Below are 19,114 nucleotides of genomic sequence, written 5' to 3'. Positions count from 1 at the left end.
GATCCGAAACCAGTCAGTATCTGGTGTGACCACCATTTGCCTCATGCAGCGCGACACATCTTCATCCCATAGAGTTGATCAGGCTGTTGATTGTGCCCTGTGGAACGTTGCCCCACCCCTCTTCAAATGGCTGTGCGAAGTTGCTGGATATTGGCTTGGAACTGAAATGCGCTGTCATACACGTCGACCAAAGCATCTCAAACATGCTCAATGAATGACATGTCTGGTGAGTATGCAGGCCATGGAAGAATGGCGGTTACGATGCCGAACTGCAGTCAGGTCTCAAGACCCTAGTGAGGACAATGAGCACACAGATGAGCTTCCCAGAGACGTTTTTTGACAGTTTGTGCATAAATTCTTTGGTTGTGCAAACCCACAGTTTCATCAGCTGTCTAGGTGGCTGGTCTCAGACGAACCCGCAGGTGAAGAACCCGGATGTGGAGGTCCTGGGCTGGAGTAGTTACACGTGGTGTGCAGTTAGTACGTCCAAACCGGTCTCATGTCAAATTCTCTAAAACAACGTTGTAGGCGGTTTATGGTAGAGAAATTAACATTCAATTATCCGGTAACAGCTCTGTTGGACATTCCTTCAGTCAGCATGGCAATTGCATGCTCCCTAAAAACTTGAGACATATGTGGCATTATGTTGTGTGACAAAACTGCACATTTTAGAGTGGCTTTTTATTGTCCCCAGCACAAAGTGCACCTGTGTAATGACCATGCCGTTTAATCAGCTTCTTGATATGCCACCCTGTCAGGTGAATGGATTATTTTGGCAAAGGAGAAATGCTCACTAACAGGGATGTAAACAAATGTGTGTACAATATTTGAGAGAAATAAGCTTTTTGTGCATATGGAACATTTTGGGAATCTTATAGTTTAGCTCATGAATCATGGGAACAACACTTTACATGTTGCGTTTATATTTATGTTCAGTGTAGATAAATAAAAAATGCAATACTAAAATAGTAATTGTATAAGTATTCAGCCCCTTTGTTATTCAAATTAAATGAGTTCAGGAGTAAAATTTGGCATCACAAATCGCATAATAAGGTGACATGGACTCACTCAGTGTGAAATAATAGGGCTTGACATGATTTTTTAATGACTACACCTTCCTCTGTCCCCCATACATACAACATCTGTAAGGTCCCTCAGTCAAGTATTTCATTTCAAGCACAGATTAATCTACAAAGACCAGGTAACAACAACAAATCAGACATTTAATATCTCTTTAAGCATAGTCAAGTTAATAATTATGATGGGGATTATATATTAAACCACCCATACATCAAAGATACAGTCGTCCTTCTGAAGTTATTAAAGTGGTCTTGTTTAATAAAAAAATAGATCTAGCCTCTCCATGAACAGCAGCAAGTAGATTATACTGCTTGAACAGATTGTACTGCAAGAACTTTTCTGCCAGTTCTTGACTATGGTGACACCATTTACCTGAATGCAGCAGCCACTACTCTTAAACCTTTGGATGCCGTCTACCATAGCACCATTCTCTTTATTAAAAGGTGACAGGTTTAATAATCATCACTGCATCCTGTATCAGAAGGTTGGCTGGACCTCACAAAAATCCTGTATATCACTTCATTACTCCCTTCTTGTTTAGAAAGCTCTACTCCACAGGCTTCCAACATACCTCAGTTCCCTGCTGAAATATAAAATATGAGATACCAAACCTGTTCGCAGGGTTGGTTAACTCGAGGTCCCGCTTGTCTCCACAAAGTTTGGTAAATCCACCTTCAGTTGTAAAACACCACAGTTATGGAATATCTAAAAAAATAAAATACACCTGGAGTCCCTGGTGCAAGTAGGGCAGTTAAAAGAGTTCATTGAAATGTGCAACTATTTTAATTGGTTATTGTAAGTTGTAATATACTGATGTCATGTACTTATAACTGTCTTGTAGTTTTTATCTTTTTTTGTTATTGTTGTATTCATGGTTTTTTTGGTCCTCAGAGCAAACTTTATAAATGAGACACTGGTCTCAATTAGCTTCCCCTGGATAAAAAAAAAGTTAATTGGTGATTTTAAAACAGCTACAAAGTTCAATGTCTGTGATGGTAGAAAACTGAGGATAAATCAACATCATTGTAGTGACTCACAATAATGACCTACACATTTCAGAGTGAAAAGAAGAACACACATATAGAGAAATTAATATTCTAAAAACATGCAACAAGGCACTCAAGTAATACTGCAAAAAACATCAAAGGAATACACTTGCCTAATTGCAAAGCCTTACTGTATGTTTGGGGCAAATCCAACACAACACATCACTGAGTAACTGCCGTGTTTTCAAGCATGGTGGTGGCTGCATCATGGTATGGGTATGCTTGACATCGGCAAATACTGGGGAGTTTTTCAGGATAAAAAGATACGGGATGGAGCTAATAAGCACAGTCAAAATCCTAGAGTAAATCCTGCTTCAGTCTGGTTTACACCAGAGACTGGGAGAGGAATTCTCCTTTAGCAGGACAATAACCTGCAGGATAAGGCCAAAATCTACACTGGAGTTGCTTACCAAGAAGACAGTGAATGTTCCTGAGTGGGCAAGTTACAGTTGACTTAAATCTGCTTCAAAATCTATGGTAAATGTTGAAAATTGTTGTCTAGCCATGGTCCCCAACATCTTGACAGAAATGAAAGAATTTTTAAAGAATAATGGGCAAATATTGCACAATCCAGGTGTGCAAATCTCTTATAGACTCACAGCTGTAATCGATGCAGAAGGGGTTTCATGTATTGACTCAGGGAGCTGAAAACTTACGCAACAACTATATTTTAGGTATTTAATTTCAATTAATCTTTAAAAAAAATTATACTAATCTTCCACATAGTATTTTGTGTAGATTGTCGACCAAAAATGGACAATTAAATACATTTTAAATCAGACTTTGTTAACCAAAATGTGAAAAAAACCTTGGGGTCTGAATACTTTTGCAAGGTATGTACTGTGTCTCTGAGTGTGTGCTTGTTGGGTGTGTATGTACACTACCGTTCAAAAGTTGTGCCACTTAGAAATGTCCTTGTTTTTGAAAAAAAAAAGAATCCATTAAAATAACATCAAATTGATCCGAAATACAGTGTAGACATTGTTCATGTTGTAAATGACTATTTTAGCTGGAAACGGCAGATTTTTTAATGGAATATCTACATAGGCGTACAGCGGCCCATTTTCAGCAACCATCACTCCTGTGTTCCAATGGCACGTTGTGTTAGCTAATCCAAGTTTATAATTTTAGAAGGCTAATTGATCATTAGAAAGCCCTTTTGCAATTATGTTAGCACAGCTGAAAACTGTTCTTCTGATTAAAGAAGCAATAAAACTGGCCTTTAGACTAGTTGAGTGTCTGGAGCGTCAGCATTTGTGGGTTCGATTACAGGCTCAAAATGGCCAGAAACAAAGAACTTTCTTCTGAAACTCGCAAGTCTATTCTTGTTCTGAGAAATGAAGGCTATTCCATGCGAGAAATTGCCAAGAAACTGAAGATCTGGTACAACGCTGTGTACCACTTCCTTCACAGAACAGCACAAAGTACTGTGCATAGCATGCTCCTCTGTGAGCTCAGGTGTTAGGGGGGGAGCTCCCCTCTTCAACTCAAGGCAGGGGAAGCTAATGCAGATGCAGTGAGGCGTGCAGTGAGCAAAGTCTGCCCTGTGTAATGCAGGCTCAGCTGACCCCCCCAGGGGACTCCCTGTCTCAGCAGCCCTCTCTCTCTCACTCAGACTCCATCCACACTGTAGTGTGCAACAACGCTGTAGTGCACAACCAGACAGTCCATGCTGACCCAATCTCCACAGCACAGCAGCACCGGCACGGCAAGCTAACCAGTCTGTGATCCATATACTGTAAACCAGGCCCAGCTCATCCTCTGAGAACTGCAGTACCAGCAAGGCCGCATAAGTCAGCTGGCCTCTGATCCAACAGAACCAGCAAGGCTATAGGACAGTACGTCAAGCCAGGCTTTATAGGAGTTCCAGCACCATAGCCTTCGACAGAATATCCAACTGTATTTGAGCTGAAGTGTGTTTTATTGACCGTAGGACTACAGGACCAGTCAGGGAGGACGGTAAATCAAATCAAATTGTATTTCTCACATGTAGACCTTACCGTGAAATGCTTACTTACAAGCCCTTAACCAACAATGTAGAGTTAGAAAAAGTAAGAAACATTTGCTAACTAAAAATATTAACACACTAAAATAACAATAATGAGGCTATATACAAGGGGTACCGGTCAATGAGTCAATGTGCAGGGGTACGGGTTAGTAATATGTACATTTAGGTAGGGGTAAAGTGACTATGCATCAGTTGTGGTCGGTGACATTTAAGATGAGGGAGGATGCTAAAAACAAATTATGAGCATGGCCTTATTCTATTACAGCATATTGGATGTCTGTCATTCATATTCCATTCACCCAGCTCAACGTAACATCGATAGGTTAGGCTACTATGTGATAAACATTTTCCCTACACCCATCATTAGGATGCTACGATCTAGCATGATCCCTTTGATCGTTGTACAATTCTATCTAGCATCTACGTGCTCTCATTCACTCACATTTTCTGTTAGCTTGTGGAGTTCAGTGCACAACACATCAGCTGTCTGTGACCAGGCAAAAAAAATCTTTCCAAGCCAAACCTTCATATCATAACCGCTAATCGCTACACACAGCCTACATTGATGTCACCATATTAACGTTGTAGTTCTAGTAGCTATGTTGACTAATGCGTTAGTAAACCTGCTACAATCATGCAGTACAGAGTACAGTAAGCAGCAAGCGGTTTAGCAGTTACACCGGGTGGCAATAAATTAATAAAACCTTGACTTGGAAGGGTTTCAGTGTTGTATAGCCATAGCCAACTAGCTAACATAGTCACTCTCTGTTTGAGCCGGGTGTTTGAGTAGGCTAAACTAGCTAGCTGCATTTGCTAGCTAAGTAAGTAAAAGTGAAAAAAAATATACAACACAATATAGCTCGCTCTCTATTGCTTTTTAATTTTTGAAGAAATGAATTTGTTCAAAACTGTTAAGCTATTGTCTTCCTCTCTCTTTGCGTCAACTACTCACCACATTGTATGCACTGCAGTGCTAGCTAGCTGTAGCATATGCTTTCAGTACTATATTAATTATCTGATCCTTTGATAGGGTGGACAACATGTCAGTTCATGCCGCAAGAGCTCAGACAGGTTGGAGGACGTCCTCCGGAAGTTGTCATAATTACTTTGTAAGTCTATGGAAGTGGGTGAGAACAACAAGCCTCTTAGGTTTTGTATTGAAGTCAATGTACCCAGAGGACGGAAACAAGCGGTCCTCCGGCTACACCATGGTGCTACCCTAGAGAGTGATGTTGAGGCTACTGTAGACCGTTGTCATTGCAAAACAGTGCGTTTTAATTAATTATTTGGTGACATGAATATATTTAGTATAGTTTTATCTATTTTAAGATAGATAGTATGTATGAGTGTGTGGTTAGAGTCCAGTGAGTGTACATCAAGACCTGTGCAAGAGTCAGTGCAAAAAATTATAATAAAGTAAGTGGGTCAATGCAAAGAGTCAGGGTAGCCATTTGATTAACTGTTAAGTAGAGGAGAAAGGAATTGAAGAACTCAGTTTACTACATGTTGGACAGGAATGAGCACAGTGAGAGAGGTCTGACCTGTACATAGAGGAGGTTGAGCTGGACAGGGTCTCGTGAGTCCACATTCTGATCTGAGTAGAAGAATTTGCGTCTGAGCAGCAGCATCTCACTCTCCTCCACCCCTTGCTCTCTGAACGTCCGGCTGTGGTCCAGCCAGTTCACTGCCAACAGAGAAAAATACACAGTAGCATACACTTCTACTACTGGGATTGGACACGCTGACAGTGAAATAAAACAGTCATAAAGACATGTAGCCAAAAGGAAAAATGTATATATTTTTTGTCTAAAACCATGAGAGCAGTAATTTCCATAACCTTCTGCTGAGAATAACGATAGATTTTGTGATGGTTTGAGGATGATTTATACAATGATGTTTTCCAATTGTTATCTTACCCCCAAGGGACAGAAATTACAATCTTAATTTCATTAAACATTGATACAGTACTATGACTGAGTTGAGGTATAAAACGTGTTCAAATGAGATGATACTGGACTTACTTACTAATGTGAGAAATTGGACTTAATGATAGAGGGGTAGAGGTGATGACTGGAAGCATGTAATACTGAACTACAAACAACATAGTGTTCTTTTGGAAGTGCTTTTCAAACTCACAGTCATCATCTGTGTGAAGCTTGGCTTTGAGCTTCTCCATCTTCCTCTCGTCTCGGAGCAGAGTCCTGTCCTTCTTTAGGGTGCCAGTCCCATGACCGTCCTCCTTCTTCTCCTCCACCGCCTCCTGGATCAGGGAGTACTCCTCGTAGTTGGTGATTCCTGAAGAGGAGAGGCAGCCGGGAAACTCTCAGAGAGGGAGCAGTTTAGAGCACAGAGCCAGCACTTTGAGCTGTGCCATATCAGAAGTACCAGTGGGGGAAACGGGAGAGCAGCCAGAAAACTAAAGTGGGAACTCAGAAGAGGAGAAGCCAAGCAGAAAGCCCTCTCAACAAACACCAGCCAATGAAGAGATCTGCCAGACATCTCTCTTCTCCTCACCCAATTGAGTTTGGGCACAGGCAGCCCAGCGTAATTGAAATACAGTATATGGCTATGGGAACACCTACATGACAGGAGAGGACAGCACAGTCTTTGGCTTCACAATTACCACTCATAATTTCAACATGGTGTAATAAAAGCCTTTTTTCCCCTATCAAAAATATCTGTATAAAACTTTGACTATACCAGTACCATAGCTAAATATCATGTTCTAAAAGCTAGGGAATCTGCATCCATAATGTGTGGCGGAGCCAGTAACTGTGAGCTATAAATAGGATCAGGGCCCGTATCCACAAAAGGTCTCAGAGTAGGAGTGTTGATCTAGGATCTGTTTTGCCTTTTAGATCTAAATGAATAAGAGTATATGGACAGGTCCTAGATCAGTGTGACGCACACAAAATGTATGGTCACATTTGTGTTTATGTATTGGGGAAGAATGCTTTTACTGAAATGTCAGTCCTCCAAGGTTTCACCATTGCAATGCATTTATACTAATGTTGGCCAGTGAGACGTGTTCACTTCGCACTGGGACTGTATGCGGTCCTGCACCTGTGTGTTCTCATAATTGAGAAAACCTTTGAAAGAAAAGTCATGTTCTCCTGTTTCATAATTTATCCCGTGTTACAGGTCAGTAAAGTGCAAAAATACAAAAATATATTGTGGAATTCAGTGTAACTTGCCTGTTGAAGTGAATGTAATGGGTTTGAACAACATAGTAATTGTGTAACTTCGTACTAGACAGAAAACGTCGAGTATAAAATGAAATGATGGCTGTGCATTCCTTTGATCTAGAAAAAAACAAATGGTTAACACCTGAACATTTTTATTTTGAAAAAGACACTCCTGACAATTTAATGTTGTAAATGTGCTGTTTAAGAACTTTGTAATTGTTGTACTGTAAAATGTCAGAAAAGCTGCTAGCTTAGAGCTAGCTCCAGTTAGCTATTAGCTAGCTCCGGATAGCTTTTGGCAGCTCCGGTCAGTCGGTTGCTAGCTTCGGTTAACACTATGCTAGCATGTTCAGTCATTTTTCAATAACTAGCATTAATGTAATTTGCAATCGCCTTGTCTTTCTATTAGCCCTTCTTACACTGGGTGACTGTATTTTGAGCATGGGTATAAAGTAACTTCTAATGAGTTATACCAGTCTTTAAAGGCTTTCATGTTTTAGTCTCCTATGGGGCTACAGTGGACAACAGTAAACTACAGAATTATAACCTACTGTAAACAGGTGAATAAAAGTTAAGAGTAAATGTGTTTGGGGTATAAATGTAAAGAATTTTAAGATGTGAATTGGATTGGAATTTAATATATTTTTAATATGTTTATGAAATAATATGTCAGGGATTAGGAGACAAATGAAATATTGAAATACACTGAAAAGACGGAAAAATACTATTTGCACTTGAGAGAATGTTGAATAAAATAATTGAGAGAACCTTTGAAAGAGAAGCCACGTTCTCCTGTTTCATCATTTATCCTGTGTTACAGGAACTATTATCTGCTGCACCAGTCCCAAAACTGGTACCTGTAACATCAGCACTCCTACTCTGAGAGGCTAGTGGATGGTTTGACTTGTGTAGATTCCAGTTGGAGAGGTTACCCACCTATTCTACTGCATATGGTTACAAGCAGCTCTCCCACAGTTTTAGAGTCATCCACCATGATAGTTTTAACTGCCCCATCCAGCATCTTGATCTTCTGGGGCCTCTGTTTCTTTTTGTACTCCAAGACATCCTGAGAAACAAGGAAAGAGGGGAATGATATGCAGTCCTTTGATTGAATGTTTGATGGGACTCTGCCCTGGGCTCTATGATTGGGCTTTACCCCGTTCCGGAGCATGTAGTAATCCAGAGTTCTCCCAGACTCCAGCCAGATTCCTTTTCTGGGATCATCATCAGAGAGAAACAGGCCGTAATCAGAGGCTGAAACACACAGCAGAGAACGTGTTAGGGTAACATTTAGTAATGGAAACAGTTGCTTGATTGACTGTTTAAATGGCAAAAGCCAACTAAGTGAACACATGTTGACAAGACAATGCTATTTAACTGCATCTCATGTAGTTACTGTTTATGATACATAGGATGCCTCTTCTTCTGATCTCATTGACATTCACATGAATAATCCATGTTATGACATTCAGTTGGGAAAGAAGGGTAATTATGTCTGCCATCAGACCCTCTAGCCTAGCTGATATGAATCTGTACTAAAGCCTAACGAGAGCTCACAGCTTAAAGAGCCTCTCCAGCATGCCTAGCTAACACCTCCCCCAGGGAAGAATACCGCCCACAGACCCAGATTGAATCAGCTTCCTCAGACAGAGCGCATCGACTGTTTTGAAACTGTTTTCTGTCTGTCTGTAGTCAGAAAGCAATGCTGTGGGTGACATCGATTTTTATCTCCTGCTTAAAATGCTCTGAACAGTTTTTATCAGACAGACACAGACAGACAGACAGACAGACAGACAGACAGACAGACAGACAGACAGACAGACAGACAGACAGACAGACAGACAGACAGACAGACAGACAGACAGACAGACAGACAGACCAACCGACCTGGAGATCAGGCACTCTAATGCCTTGTTTGACAATTGCATTACAATGACACTGGAGTATTTAGTACAGACTGATTTTTTTTTTTGTGAATTTCTTTTCTTAGTGAAAGTGATCCTTATGCATGTGAAACGTTCTGACATTACCCATTAACAGTAGCTTTCCCCAATCTCTCACCTTGGCCAGTCTGGGCTTCCGGAACCCTCTCCCTGATGATCCTACAGGCATCATACACAGGAGTGCAGGGCTCAAACTGCATGGTCTTCACCACATTGCACTGGCGGACACAGATCTTCAGTGAAAGGGCCACCATCTTGATTGGTGGTGTATTGGCGTTGCCAACCTACACACCTGGAAAAAACAAAACGGATCAGTTCAGATATAACTCTGAGTTAGCCAAGGAAATGAGTATAAAATGGACACTGGATATATACAGTACCAGTCAAAAGTTTGGATAAACCTACTTATTCAAGAGTTTCTTTCTTTTTACAAATTTCTACATTGTAGAATAATAGTGAAGACATTAAAACTATGAAATAACACTTATGGAATCATGTAGTAACCAAAAAAGTATTTAAAAAATCTAATTATATTTGAGATTCTTCAAAGTTGTCAACCAGCTTCACCTAGAATGCTTTTCCAACAGTCTTGAAGGAGTTCCCACATATGCTGAGCATGTGTTGGCTGCTTTTCCTTCTCTCTGTAGTCCAACTCATCCCAAACCATCTCAATTGGGTTGAGGTCGGGTGATTGTGGAGGCCAGGTCATCTGATGCAGCACTCCATCACTCTCCTTTTTGGTCAAATAGCACTTACACAGCCTGGAGGTGTGTTGGGTCATTGTCCTGTTGAAAAACAAATGATAATCCCACTAAGCCCAAACCAGATGGGATGGTGTATTGCTGCAGAATGCTGTGGTAGCCATGCTGGTTAAGTATGCCTTGAATTCTGAATAAATCGCAGACAGTGTCACCAGAAAAGCACCGCATCACACCACCTCCTCCATGCTTCACGGTGGGAAATACACATGCAAAGATCATCCGTTCACCTACTCTGCGTCTCACAAAGACATGGAGGTTGGAACCAAAAATCTCACATTTGTCTCATTACACAAAACGACAGATTTCCACCGATCTAATGTCCATTGCTTGTGTTTCTTGGCCAAAGCAAGTCTCTTCTTCTTATTGGTGTCCTTTAGTAGTGGTTTCTTTGCAGCAATTTGACCATGAAGGCCTGATTCACTCAGTCTCCTCTGAACAGTTGATGTTGAGATGTGTCTGTTACTTGAACTCTGTGAAGCATTTATTTGGGCTGCAATTTCTGAGGCTGGTAACTCTAATGAACTTATCCTCTGCAGCAGAGGTAACTCTGGGTCTTCCTTTCCTGTGGCGGTCCTCATGAGAGCCAGTTTCATCATAGCGCTTGATGGTTTTTGTAACTACACCTCAAGAATCTTTCAAAGTTCTTTCCGTCTTGACTGACCTTCATGTCTTAAAGTAATGATGGACTGTCGTTTCTCTTTGCTTATTTGAGCTGTTCTTGCCATAAAAAAATATAAAAATATATGGACTTGGTCTTTTACCAAATAGGGTTATATCTTCTACCTGAATGATGACATTATAGAGTATCATCATTATTTACCCTCTCCCCCTACAAGCAGACATCGGAGTCAAACCAGTGGGTGTTATGTCGTCCATTTAAGGCCAAACCGATTTAAATACACTGTAGTTCTTATTCCTACTTGAGAAAACATGCAGAAAAAAACTCTAATGACACCATTTATTAGATTTATATCTCCCTTAGCCAGGAGGAAAAACTGTTCACAATGGATCTCTCAAACAGTTATGTTTTTGTTCAGAATATAGTTAAGGAATTTTTTCCTTTACCCAGCGCACTGTCAAATCCGGATGACAAGAACATTTTCAGATGTTATACAAGGCAACACTGTATTATGGATAATGAGTTGACATTCTGTGTTCCTCTTAATGACAAAGGTCATATAGAAGCTGTGCTTGTGAATAAACAAATTGACTCCATTTAGAGTCCAGATGTAGCTATAACAAAATGCTTCCCCATACTTTGGAAGTGTGTTCCATACAATTGTTCTGTGAGCCATTTCAGAGAAAAGGGAGAGAAAAAATATTTCCAATGACGTGGTTGTGAATGATGTCCCCTCTGACTAGCAGTCTTTCATAGTATTGACTCTCACCTCTACTCCTGCAGCCCCCCTGACTAGCAGTCTTTCATAGTATTGACTCTCACCTCTACTCCTGCAGCCCCCCTGACTAGCAGTCTTTCATAGTAGTGACTATCTCCTACTCCTGCAGCCCCCCTGCACGCCTCTTCTCTACTGATAGTCCATCAGCACAAAGAGGTAGAGGTAATGGCTCTGCATGGGACCTGCTCCATACAGCCTGCCACAGGAGTCCTACAACACTTTTGTGGCTCAGGTGTATGGTTATTCTTTGTTAGACAGGCCGCATGAGGCTCAGCTAACCTAGGCCACACACACACACACACGAGTATGGACTTTGCCACACACAGGCCTGATGGTGCAGTAGAGTATAGCCGTGTGGGGATAATCAAAAGTGTAAAACTTTCTTGTGAAAGCAGAAACTGTGCAGACATTCCGTTGGGACCTTGGTATATATACACTTAGCAGGGGTAGGAGGCACAAAGCTCTGTCTACATTTGCCGCCGATAAGCATTGGTGATGGTACCCATCGTAAAAAAAGCTTTATAGAATCAAATAAATACATCATGCATGAAAAATGATAACATTCCTCTGGTAGGCAATACAGAGAGTGAGAGCAAGAGATACAGCTCAGGAGCAGCCACATGAGGAAACCCCGGAGGATAATCACTACTATGGAGCAGAGCTAGTAGGAGGTAGCAGTAGCAGCAGCAGAGCGAGAACCCATTTCTCACCGAGTTCCTCTCCTCTGGCAAACACTCAACAGCAGCAAGCTTCTCATTAGCTCTGCTTTCAGGCCGACACCGAACCATTACTAAGCAGAGAGGACACAGCATAGACAGCAGATCGCAACCAGAGATATCAACATACAGAATGAATGGGCTTCTACTGTATCCCTGCAACATGATGCTTCAAAGTGGACTTAAAATAGTATTACCAGCCCCGTCCTCTCTTATACCATTAACAGGGCTTTCTCTCCTCCATCCACAGGGCTTCCAGTATTAAGTTAGGTTTGTGTAGTACTCAACACATTAGAGATCTGCAAATAGAAGGAAAGTGTCTAAGAGCAGCTGGGAGGGCAGTGTAAACATGGACAATTTAATAAGAGCTGAAGTCAGGAGCCATCTGGAAGGGATACAGTATGTGTCACATGATTTGTTGTAATAACAATAGCAGAGAGGAGAGCTCATGAGGACACCCAGGCACTGTCTGCAACTCAGCCTGGTGGACCATTACAGCACCAGTCAAATAGTTAAACAATCAACAGGGACTCCCGATCACGGCCAGTTGTGATACAGCCCGGGATCGAACCAGGGTCTGCAGTGACACCTCTAGCACTGAGATGCAGTGCCTTAGACCGCTGCGCCACTCGGGAGCCCTGACATGTTGGCCTGACATGATCACTTCATTGGAGCTTGTTTGATCATAGCTGATCAATACGTTTTGTGGAAATGGGACATCATCAACAAACTGCCACAATGCAGTTCAAGTATTTGGTGGCTTTAAGACTAATAACAGAATAGTAAACTGCATTAAATATTTTTTCATGCCACATCAAAATTAAAGTCAGACTATAGGTAATTGAGAAGATAGCTGTGGCCATGACTTCAAGCTGTTTTTTTATACACACTTACAGCTAGCTAGCTGCTTGATGGCTTAAAAGAGGATATTTAAAGTCAAATGATAACATACAGTACTGATGAACCCTCTCAAATGTGTTCAAAACCAATTAGACTGGCTGCACAAATGTGCAGTGATTATGAATATACTAATAAAATAACCCACTAGGCGCACACTGGTTGACTCAACATTGTTTCCATGACATTTTAATGAAATTACGTTGAACTAATGTGGAATAGACGTTGAATTGACGTCTGTGCCCAGTGGGAAGCTAGTGGAGTTGTCACACATGCAGCTATCGAAAATGTATTAGAATGTTTGCTCAATACAACCAATTGATTGCAGCATTACCATAGAAATTGAGAAGTCAAGTGGAAGGGGAGAAGGTAGGGAACCTGTCTGCCCTATATTAAATATAAAAATAGGCAGAATATTTTCTTGCATACAGTAAATAAAGAAATGTACCAGTTCAATTTGTTAATTAGCACGCTTTCTGCGCTAAACTATGGAGAATATTGGCCTGTTGGAAACTACAACTCCCTACTAAATCGCACAGTTCGTTCTTGGTCTGATTTATCTCTAGAGAAACTGCGCAATGTGCACATTAAGCTCACAGAAAACCCCTGAACTAAATGGAATTAAAATAATTTAACCGATGTCGGTCAATTAGTTGTTAAAAAAAAAGTTAAATAACAGACATTTCGGTTAATCGCTCAGCACTAGACCAAAATAACCTGACCTACACCTGCTCTTTCCATGACATAGACTGACCAGGCGAAAGCTATGATCCCTTATTGATGCACTCAGTACACACACCATAATAAAACATTTTCGGGTTACAATCAAATGAGGCAGTAACAGAAAACAGAAACCTCTCAATTCTATTCTTTATTCTAGCAACGCCAAAATCTATACAAAATTCTGTATTCTTGCAACACCCTTGTTAGGCTACATAGTGTCATGACGTTGGCCTGGGGGTAGGTTTATGACAGTCATAAATACCTCTTCCCCCCTTTTTCCTCTCTCTACCCTACTGATGTGAAATTTGAAAACCCCTTGGTTAACATAGAGATTCTGGGAACATCAGAAGGTGGGGGGAAATGAAATATATTCTGGTAATCAGACCAATTGAACATATGCGGTGGTACTTAATGAATATGATGTCAGTTCGGTTGTCATCTGAGACATTCTCATCAATGATAGATTGACATAAACTCTACAGTGGAAAGTCTACACATCAGAGTTATCGGATTCACATGGAATTGTTGTTCAATTTAAATGTTTGAATATGAAATTATTTGTGATGGGATGAAATGTGATTTTAGCTTCTAAAATGTGAGAATTGGGTTTTCATGAGTGAATTAGGCCCGACTCAGTGGCCTGCCCACGTGAAGCGACATAGGTTGTAAATTATGAAACACACCCCTTTTCTCCCTCCACTATATAAACCCTTGACGAAAATGTAACCTTCCTGTTCCAAGTACGTGAGGTCTGCAGCCTCTGCGTTAAAAAGGACTAACATGTCAACTACAGAACTAAGCCAACATCAGCGTGAGCTTTGGTTGCGAATGGTATGAACTTTGAACTCTTATTCACTACAGAAGTGATACCTCCTAGACGTCGAGTTAGCAACAGCAGCTGCAAACGTAAATTAGGAAAGAACAGAGTACCACACAACGACGTTACTACAACGTATCCAATTACCAGCAGAGACATTCTTCAAAGGACAAAGGACTCGGTTGGGCAACACGGCCTTCCATCTACCACCAGCCTACCGAAGCGCAGCTCAGAGTAAATATTTATTGCATTTTCCTTTTCCAAATGGGCGGTAATTTAGAAATGCATAAGATACTGTATTTACGATAGCATGGCTTCTTTCTTGGTTCCTCAAGTCTGCCCGCTCTTTCACTCAAACCCAGCCCCCTTTTCTTTTGTGTAACCAGCTGTCATATCTGTTCCGTCCGCTAAGGACGTTTTCCTTTATGACATAATTTGTAATCAAGGTATGATTCATTCTGTGTATATATAATTCTGTGTGATTAGTTAGGTATTTAGTAAATAAATAATTAAACCCAATTTTGTATTGCTGATTCAACTTGTTAGCCAGTGTTCGTGAAGAATTTACAACTTTCAGATGAGACTGAAATAAGGTGACGATTAATATTGACTGCTATTGATGTAAAATATTACTAGGTCTTTAAGAGTTTATTCGGAAGATAACAGCTCTATAAATATTATTTTGTGGTGCCCCGACTTTCTAGTTAATTACATTTACATGATCAGCTCAATCAGGTAATAGTTATTACGGAGAAAGGATTTTATAGAATAGCATGTCATATCACTTAATCCGGCATAGCCAAAGACACGACAATAGATAAACAAAAACACCCATCCCAATCACCTTAACAACTAAATGAATTTAGGTCATGGTAGAGAAAAGACAAACAGAATCTTAAAATGGCAGACAAAGACCATTTGAATAGGATCATAAACATGTAATTTCTTTACAACGCTCATTTTCTATTAGCAAATAAGAATACAAAAACAATACGGGTTCAAGATTTAAAAGCATTTATCTGGCTTTACTAAAATAATCAACCCTCTCGGCAGCAGCACTAGTTGTAAATAGTACAACTAGAGCCATATCAGGATCAAAGGTGGATTAGCGTACCAGCTCCATATCCCAGCCTAGTCATTGTTAAGATGAGAAGATTTTAACAAGCTCTAATAAGATTTAAAACAACCTCAGACCTCAAACTAATGGTCTTGTCTAAGAACATGCAAATACCTAAACTGTACATTAATCTCAAATTCATTGAATAGTCATTTTAAAAAAGTGAATTTTTTACATTTTATTTTTACACTGGCCTAATCATTATGATTGTTAATTACACTAATATGTTCCTTGCATGCTGAAGTGGTTTGAGCATAAATCCATCATCAGCATTTCTCTGAAAGGCTTGGAGATTGAAGGATGAAAGGTTCCATGTACTGAGGAGAACATGCTGATGAATGCTTTCCTTGGGTTCCTTTCTCTCATCTCTCCACTCGTGCTCTAAATTAGCCCCCATTTTTTATTCCCCTCTGATTAAAAGACAGGTCAATCTGCTGCAGGCCCAGGGCATGTCTCCTGGGATCACCTCTAGGCAGAGAGAGGGGTGTCTCCATCTCTCTCCCTCGCTATCTCTGATGCTTAGGTACACTATAAGAGATTGTGCAAACGTCAACAGAAGATCTATTGTTGGTCATCTCATAAAACATGACAAGCACTATGGGATATCCCTCACGCTCTGGTCTGTAGCATTACCTATATTAGGTTTGAACAACATGGGACTAATAACTCCCTGGAAGCTGCAGGCGACTTGATATACTGAAACAAAATATAAAGGCAACATGCAACAATTGCAACAATTTCAACGATTTTATAAGGAAATCAGTCAATTGAAAAAAATGCAATAGGTCCTAATCTATGGATTTCACATGACCTCGGCAGGGGCACCCACTTGGGAGCCGGGCCCACCCACTGGGAGCCAGGCACAGCCAATCAGAATGAGTTTTTCCCCACAAAAAGTATTTATTATCGACAGAAATACTCCAGTTTCATGAGCTGTTCGGGTGGCTGGTCTCAGACGATCCCGCAGGTGAAGAAGCCGGATGTGAAGGTCCTGGGCTGGTGTGGTTACACGTGGTCTGCAGTTGTGAGGCCAGTTGGACATACTGCCAAACTCTCTAAAATGACAATGAAGGCGGCTTATGGTTGAGAAATTTACATCAGTTCTCTGGCAACAGCTCTGGTGGACATTCCTTCAGTCAGCATAACAGATTGCATGCTCCCTCAACTTGAGACATCTGTGGCATTGGGTTATGTGACAAAACTGCACATTTTAGCGTGGACTTTTATTGTCCACAGCCAAGGCGCACCTGTGTAATGATCATACCGTTTAATCAGCTTCTTGATATGCCACATCTGTCAGGTGGATGGATTATATTGGCAAAGAAGAAATGCTCACTAACAGGGATGAAAACAAATTTGTGCACAACATTTTTTTTTTTGTGCGTATGGAACATTTCTTGGATCTTTTATTTCAGCTCATGGGTCCAACACTTTACATGTTGTGTTTATATATTTGTTCAATATACATTACATCCAGATCTGATTAAATCCATATCATACCAACACCAACTCTCAAGAGCAAATAATATTCAAGCCCCATGACTACGACACAACCTACCACAAACATTTGCACTTAACTATGGCAGAAAGTCAAGGTCAGGTGTGTTCATTTCATCTGATTTCAAGGCCGGTAGCCTCATGTGCTACTTCTGAATTGAATGACACGCAAATTATCAATTTGAGTGTAACACATCTAAATTGGAAAAGAGTGTAGGTGTGAAGAACAGCCTGGTAGGAGAGGCATTAATCCGCCATCATAAATACAGTACATCCACAGATAAGGGCCAGATTTATCGTCAGAACATGCAGCAGCAAATTATGACCCATATCTTTAAAAGGTCCAATGCAGCCGTTTTTATCTCAACATCATATCATTTCTGGGTAACAATGAAGTACCATACAGTGCTTTTTCCCCCAATTAAAATAGTCAAAAAGAAACAAACATAGCTTTTTACCTACAGTTGAAGTCGGAAGTTTACATACACCTTAGCCAAATACAGTCGTGGCCAAAAGTTTTGAGAATGAAACAAATATTAATTTTCACAAAGTCTGCTGCCTCTGTTTGTATGATGGCAATTTGCATATACTCCAGAATGTTATGAAGTGATCAGATGAATTGCAATTAATTGCAAAGTCCCTCTTTGCCATGCAAATGAACTGAATCCCCCAAAAAACATTTCCACTGCATTTCAGCCCTTCCACAAAAGGATCAGCTGACATCATGTCAGTGATTCTCTCGTTAACACAGGTGTGAGTGTTGACGAGGACAAGGCTGGAGATCACTCTGTCATGCTGATTGAGTTCGAATAACAGACTGGAAGCTTCAAAAGGAGGGTGGTCCTTGGAATCATTGTTCTTCCTCTGTCAACCATGGTTACCTCCAAGGAAACACGTGCCGTCATCATTGATTTGCACAAAAAGGGCTTCACAGGCAAGGATATTGCTGCCAGTAAGATTGCACCTTAATCAACCTTTTATCAGATCATCAAGAACTTCAAGAAGAGCGGTTCAATTGTTGTGAAGGCGGCTTCAGGGCGCCCAAGAAAGTCCAGCAAGCGCCAGGACAGTCTCCCAAAGTTGATTCAGCTGCGGGATCGGGGCACCACCAGTACAGAGCTTGCTCATGAATGGCAGCAGGCAGGTGTGAGTGCATCTACACGCACAGTGAGGCAAAGACTTTTGGAGGATGGCCTGGTGTCAAGAAGGGCAGCAAAGAAGCAACTTCTCTCCCGGAAAAACATCAGGGACAGACTGATATTCTGCAAAAGGTTCAGGGATTGGACTGCTGAGGACTGGGGTAAAGTCATTTTTTCTGATGAATCCCCTTTCCGATTGTTTGGGGCATTCGGAATAAAAATTGCCTGGAGAAGACAAGGTAAGCGCTACCATCAGTCTTGTGTCATGCCAACAGTAAAGCATCCTGAGACCATTCATGTGTGGGGTTGCTTCTCAGCCAAGGGAGTGGGCTCACTCACAATTTTTCCTAAGAACACAGCCATGAATAAAGAATAGTACCAACACATCCTCGGAGAGCAACTTCTCCAAACCATCCAGAAACAGTTTGGTGACGAACAATGCCATTTCCAGCATGATAGCGCACCTTTTCATAAGGCAAAAGGGATAACTAAGTGGCTCGGGGAACAAAACATAGATATTTTGGGTCCATGGCCAGGAAACTCCCCAGACCTTAATCCCATTGAGAACTTGTGGTCAATCCTCAACAGGCGGGTGGACAAACAAAAACCCACAAATTCTGACAAACTCCAAGCATTGATAATGCAAGAATGGGCTGCCATCAGTCAGGATGTGGCCCAGAAGTTAATTGACAGCATGCCAGGGCGGATTTCAGAGGTCTTGAAAAAGAAGGGTCAACACTGCAAATATTGACTCTTTGCATCAACTTCATGTAATTGTCAATAAAAGC

The 19,114-nt window shown here is 41.0% G+C and overlaps 1 protein-coding gene across 1 annotated transcript in view; it reads right to left on the bottom strand.

The window, feature by feature from the left end:
• Nucleotides 1–19,114, bottom strand: part of LOC111960987 (talin-2-like) — a 132,362-nt gene that overhangs the window by 52,423 nt on the left and 60,825 nt on the right. The window contains exons 3-7 of the mRNA XM_070439726.1: nucleotides 9,381–9,554; nucleotides 8,476–8,573; nucleotides 8,256–8,385; nucleotides 6,271–6,429; nucleotides 5,676–5,818 (exon numbers count right to left, since the gene is read on the bottom strand). Coding sequence (XP_070295827.1) covers nucleotides 5,676–5,818; nucleotides 6,271–6,429; nucleotides 8,256–8,385; nucleotides 8,476–8,573; nucleotides 9,381–9,516 — 666 coding nt within the window. The 5' untranslated portion in view covers nucleotides 9,517–9,554. The remainder of the gene's footprint in view (nucleotides 1–5,675; nucleotides 5,819–6,270; nucleotides 6,430–8,255; nucleotides 8,386–8,475; nucleotides 8,574–9,380; nucleotides 9,555–19,114) is intronic.

The sequence above is a fragment of the Salvelinus sp. IW2-2015 genome, linkage group LG4q.1:29 (genome assembly GCF_002910315.2).
Source record: "Salvelinus sp. IW2-2015 linkage group LG4q.1:29, ASM291031v2, whole genome shotgun sequence".
Taxonomy (NCBI): Eukaryota; Metazoa; Chordata; class Actinopteri; order Salmoniformes; family Salmonidae; genus Salvelinus; species Salvelinus sp. IW2-2015.
This window is presented reverse-complemented; position numbering and strand designations above follow the sequence as displayed.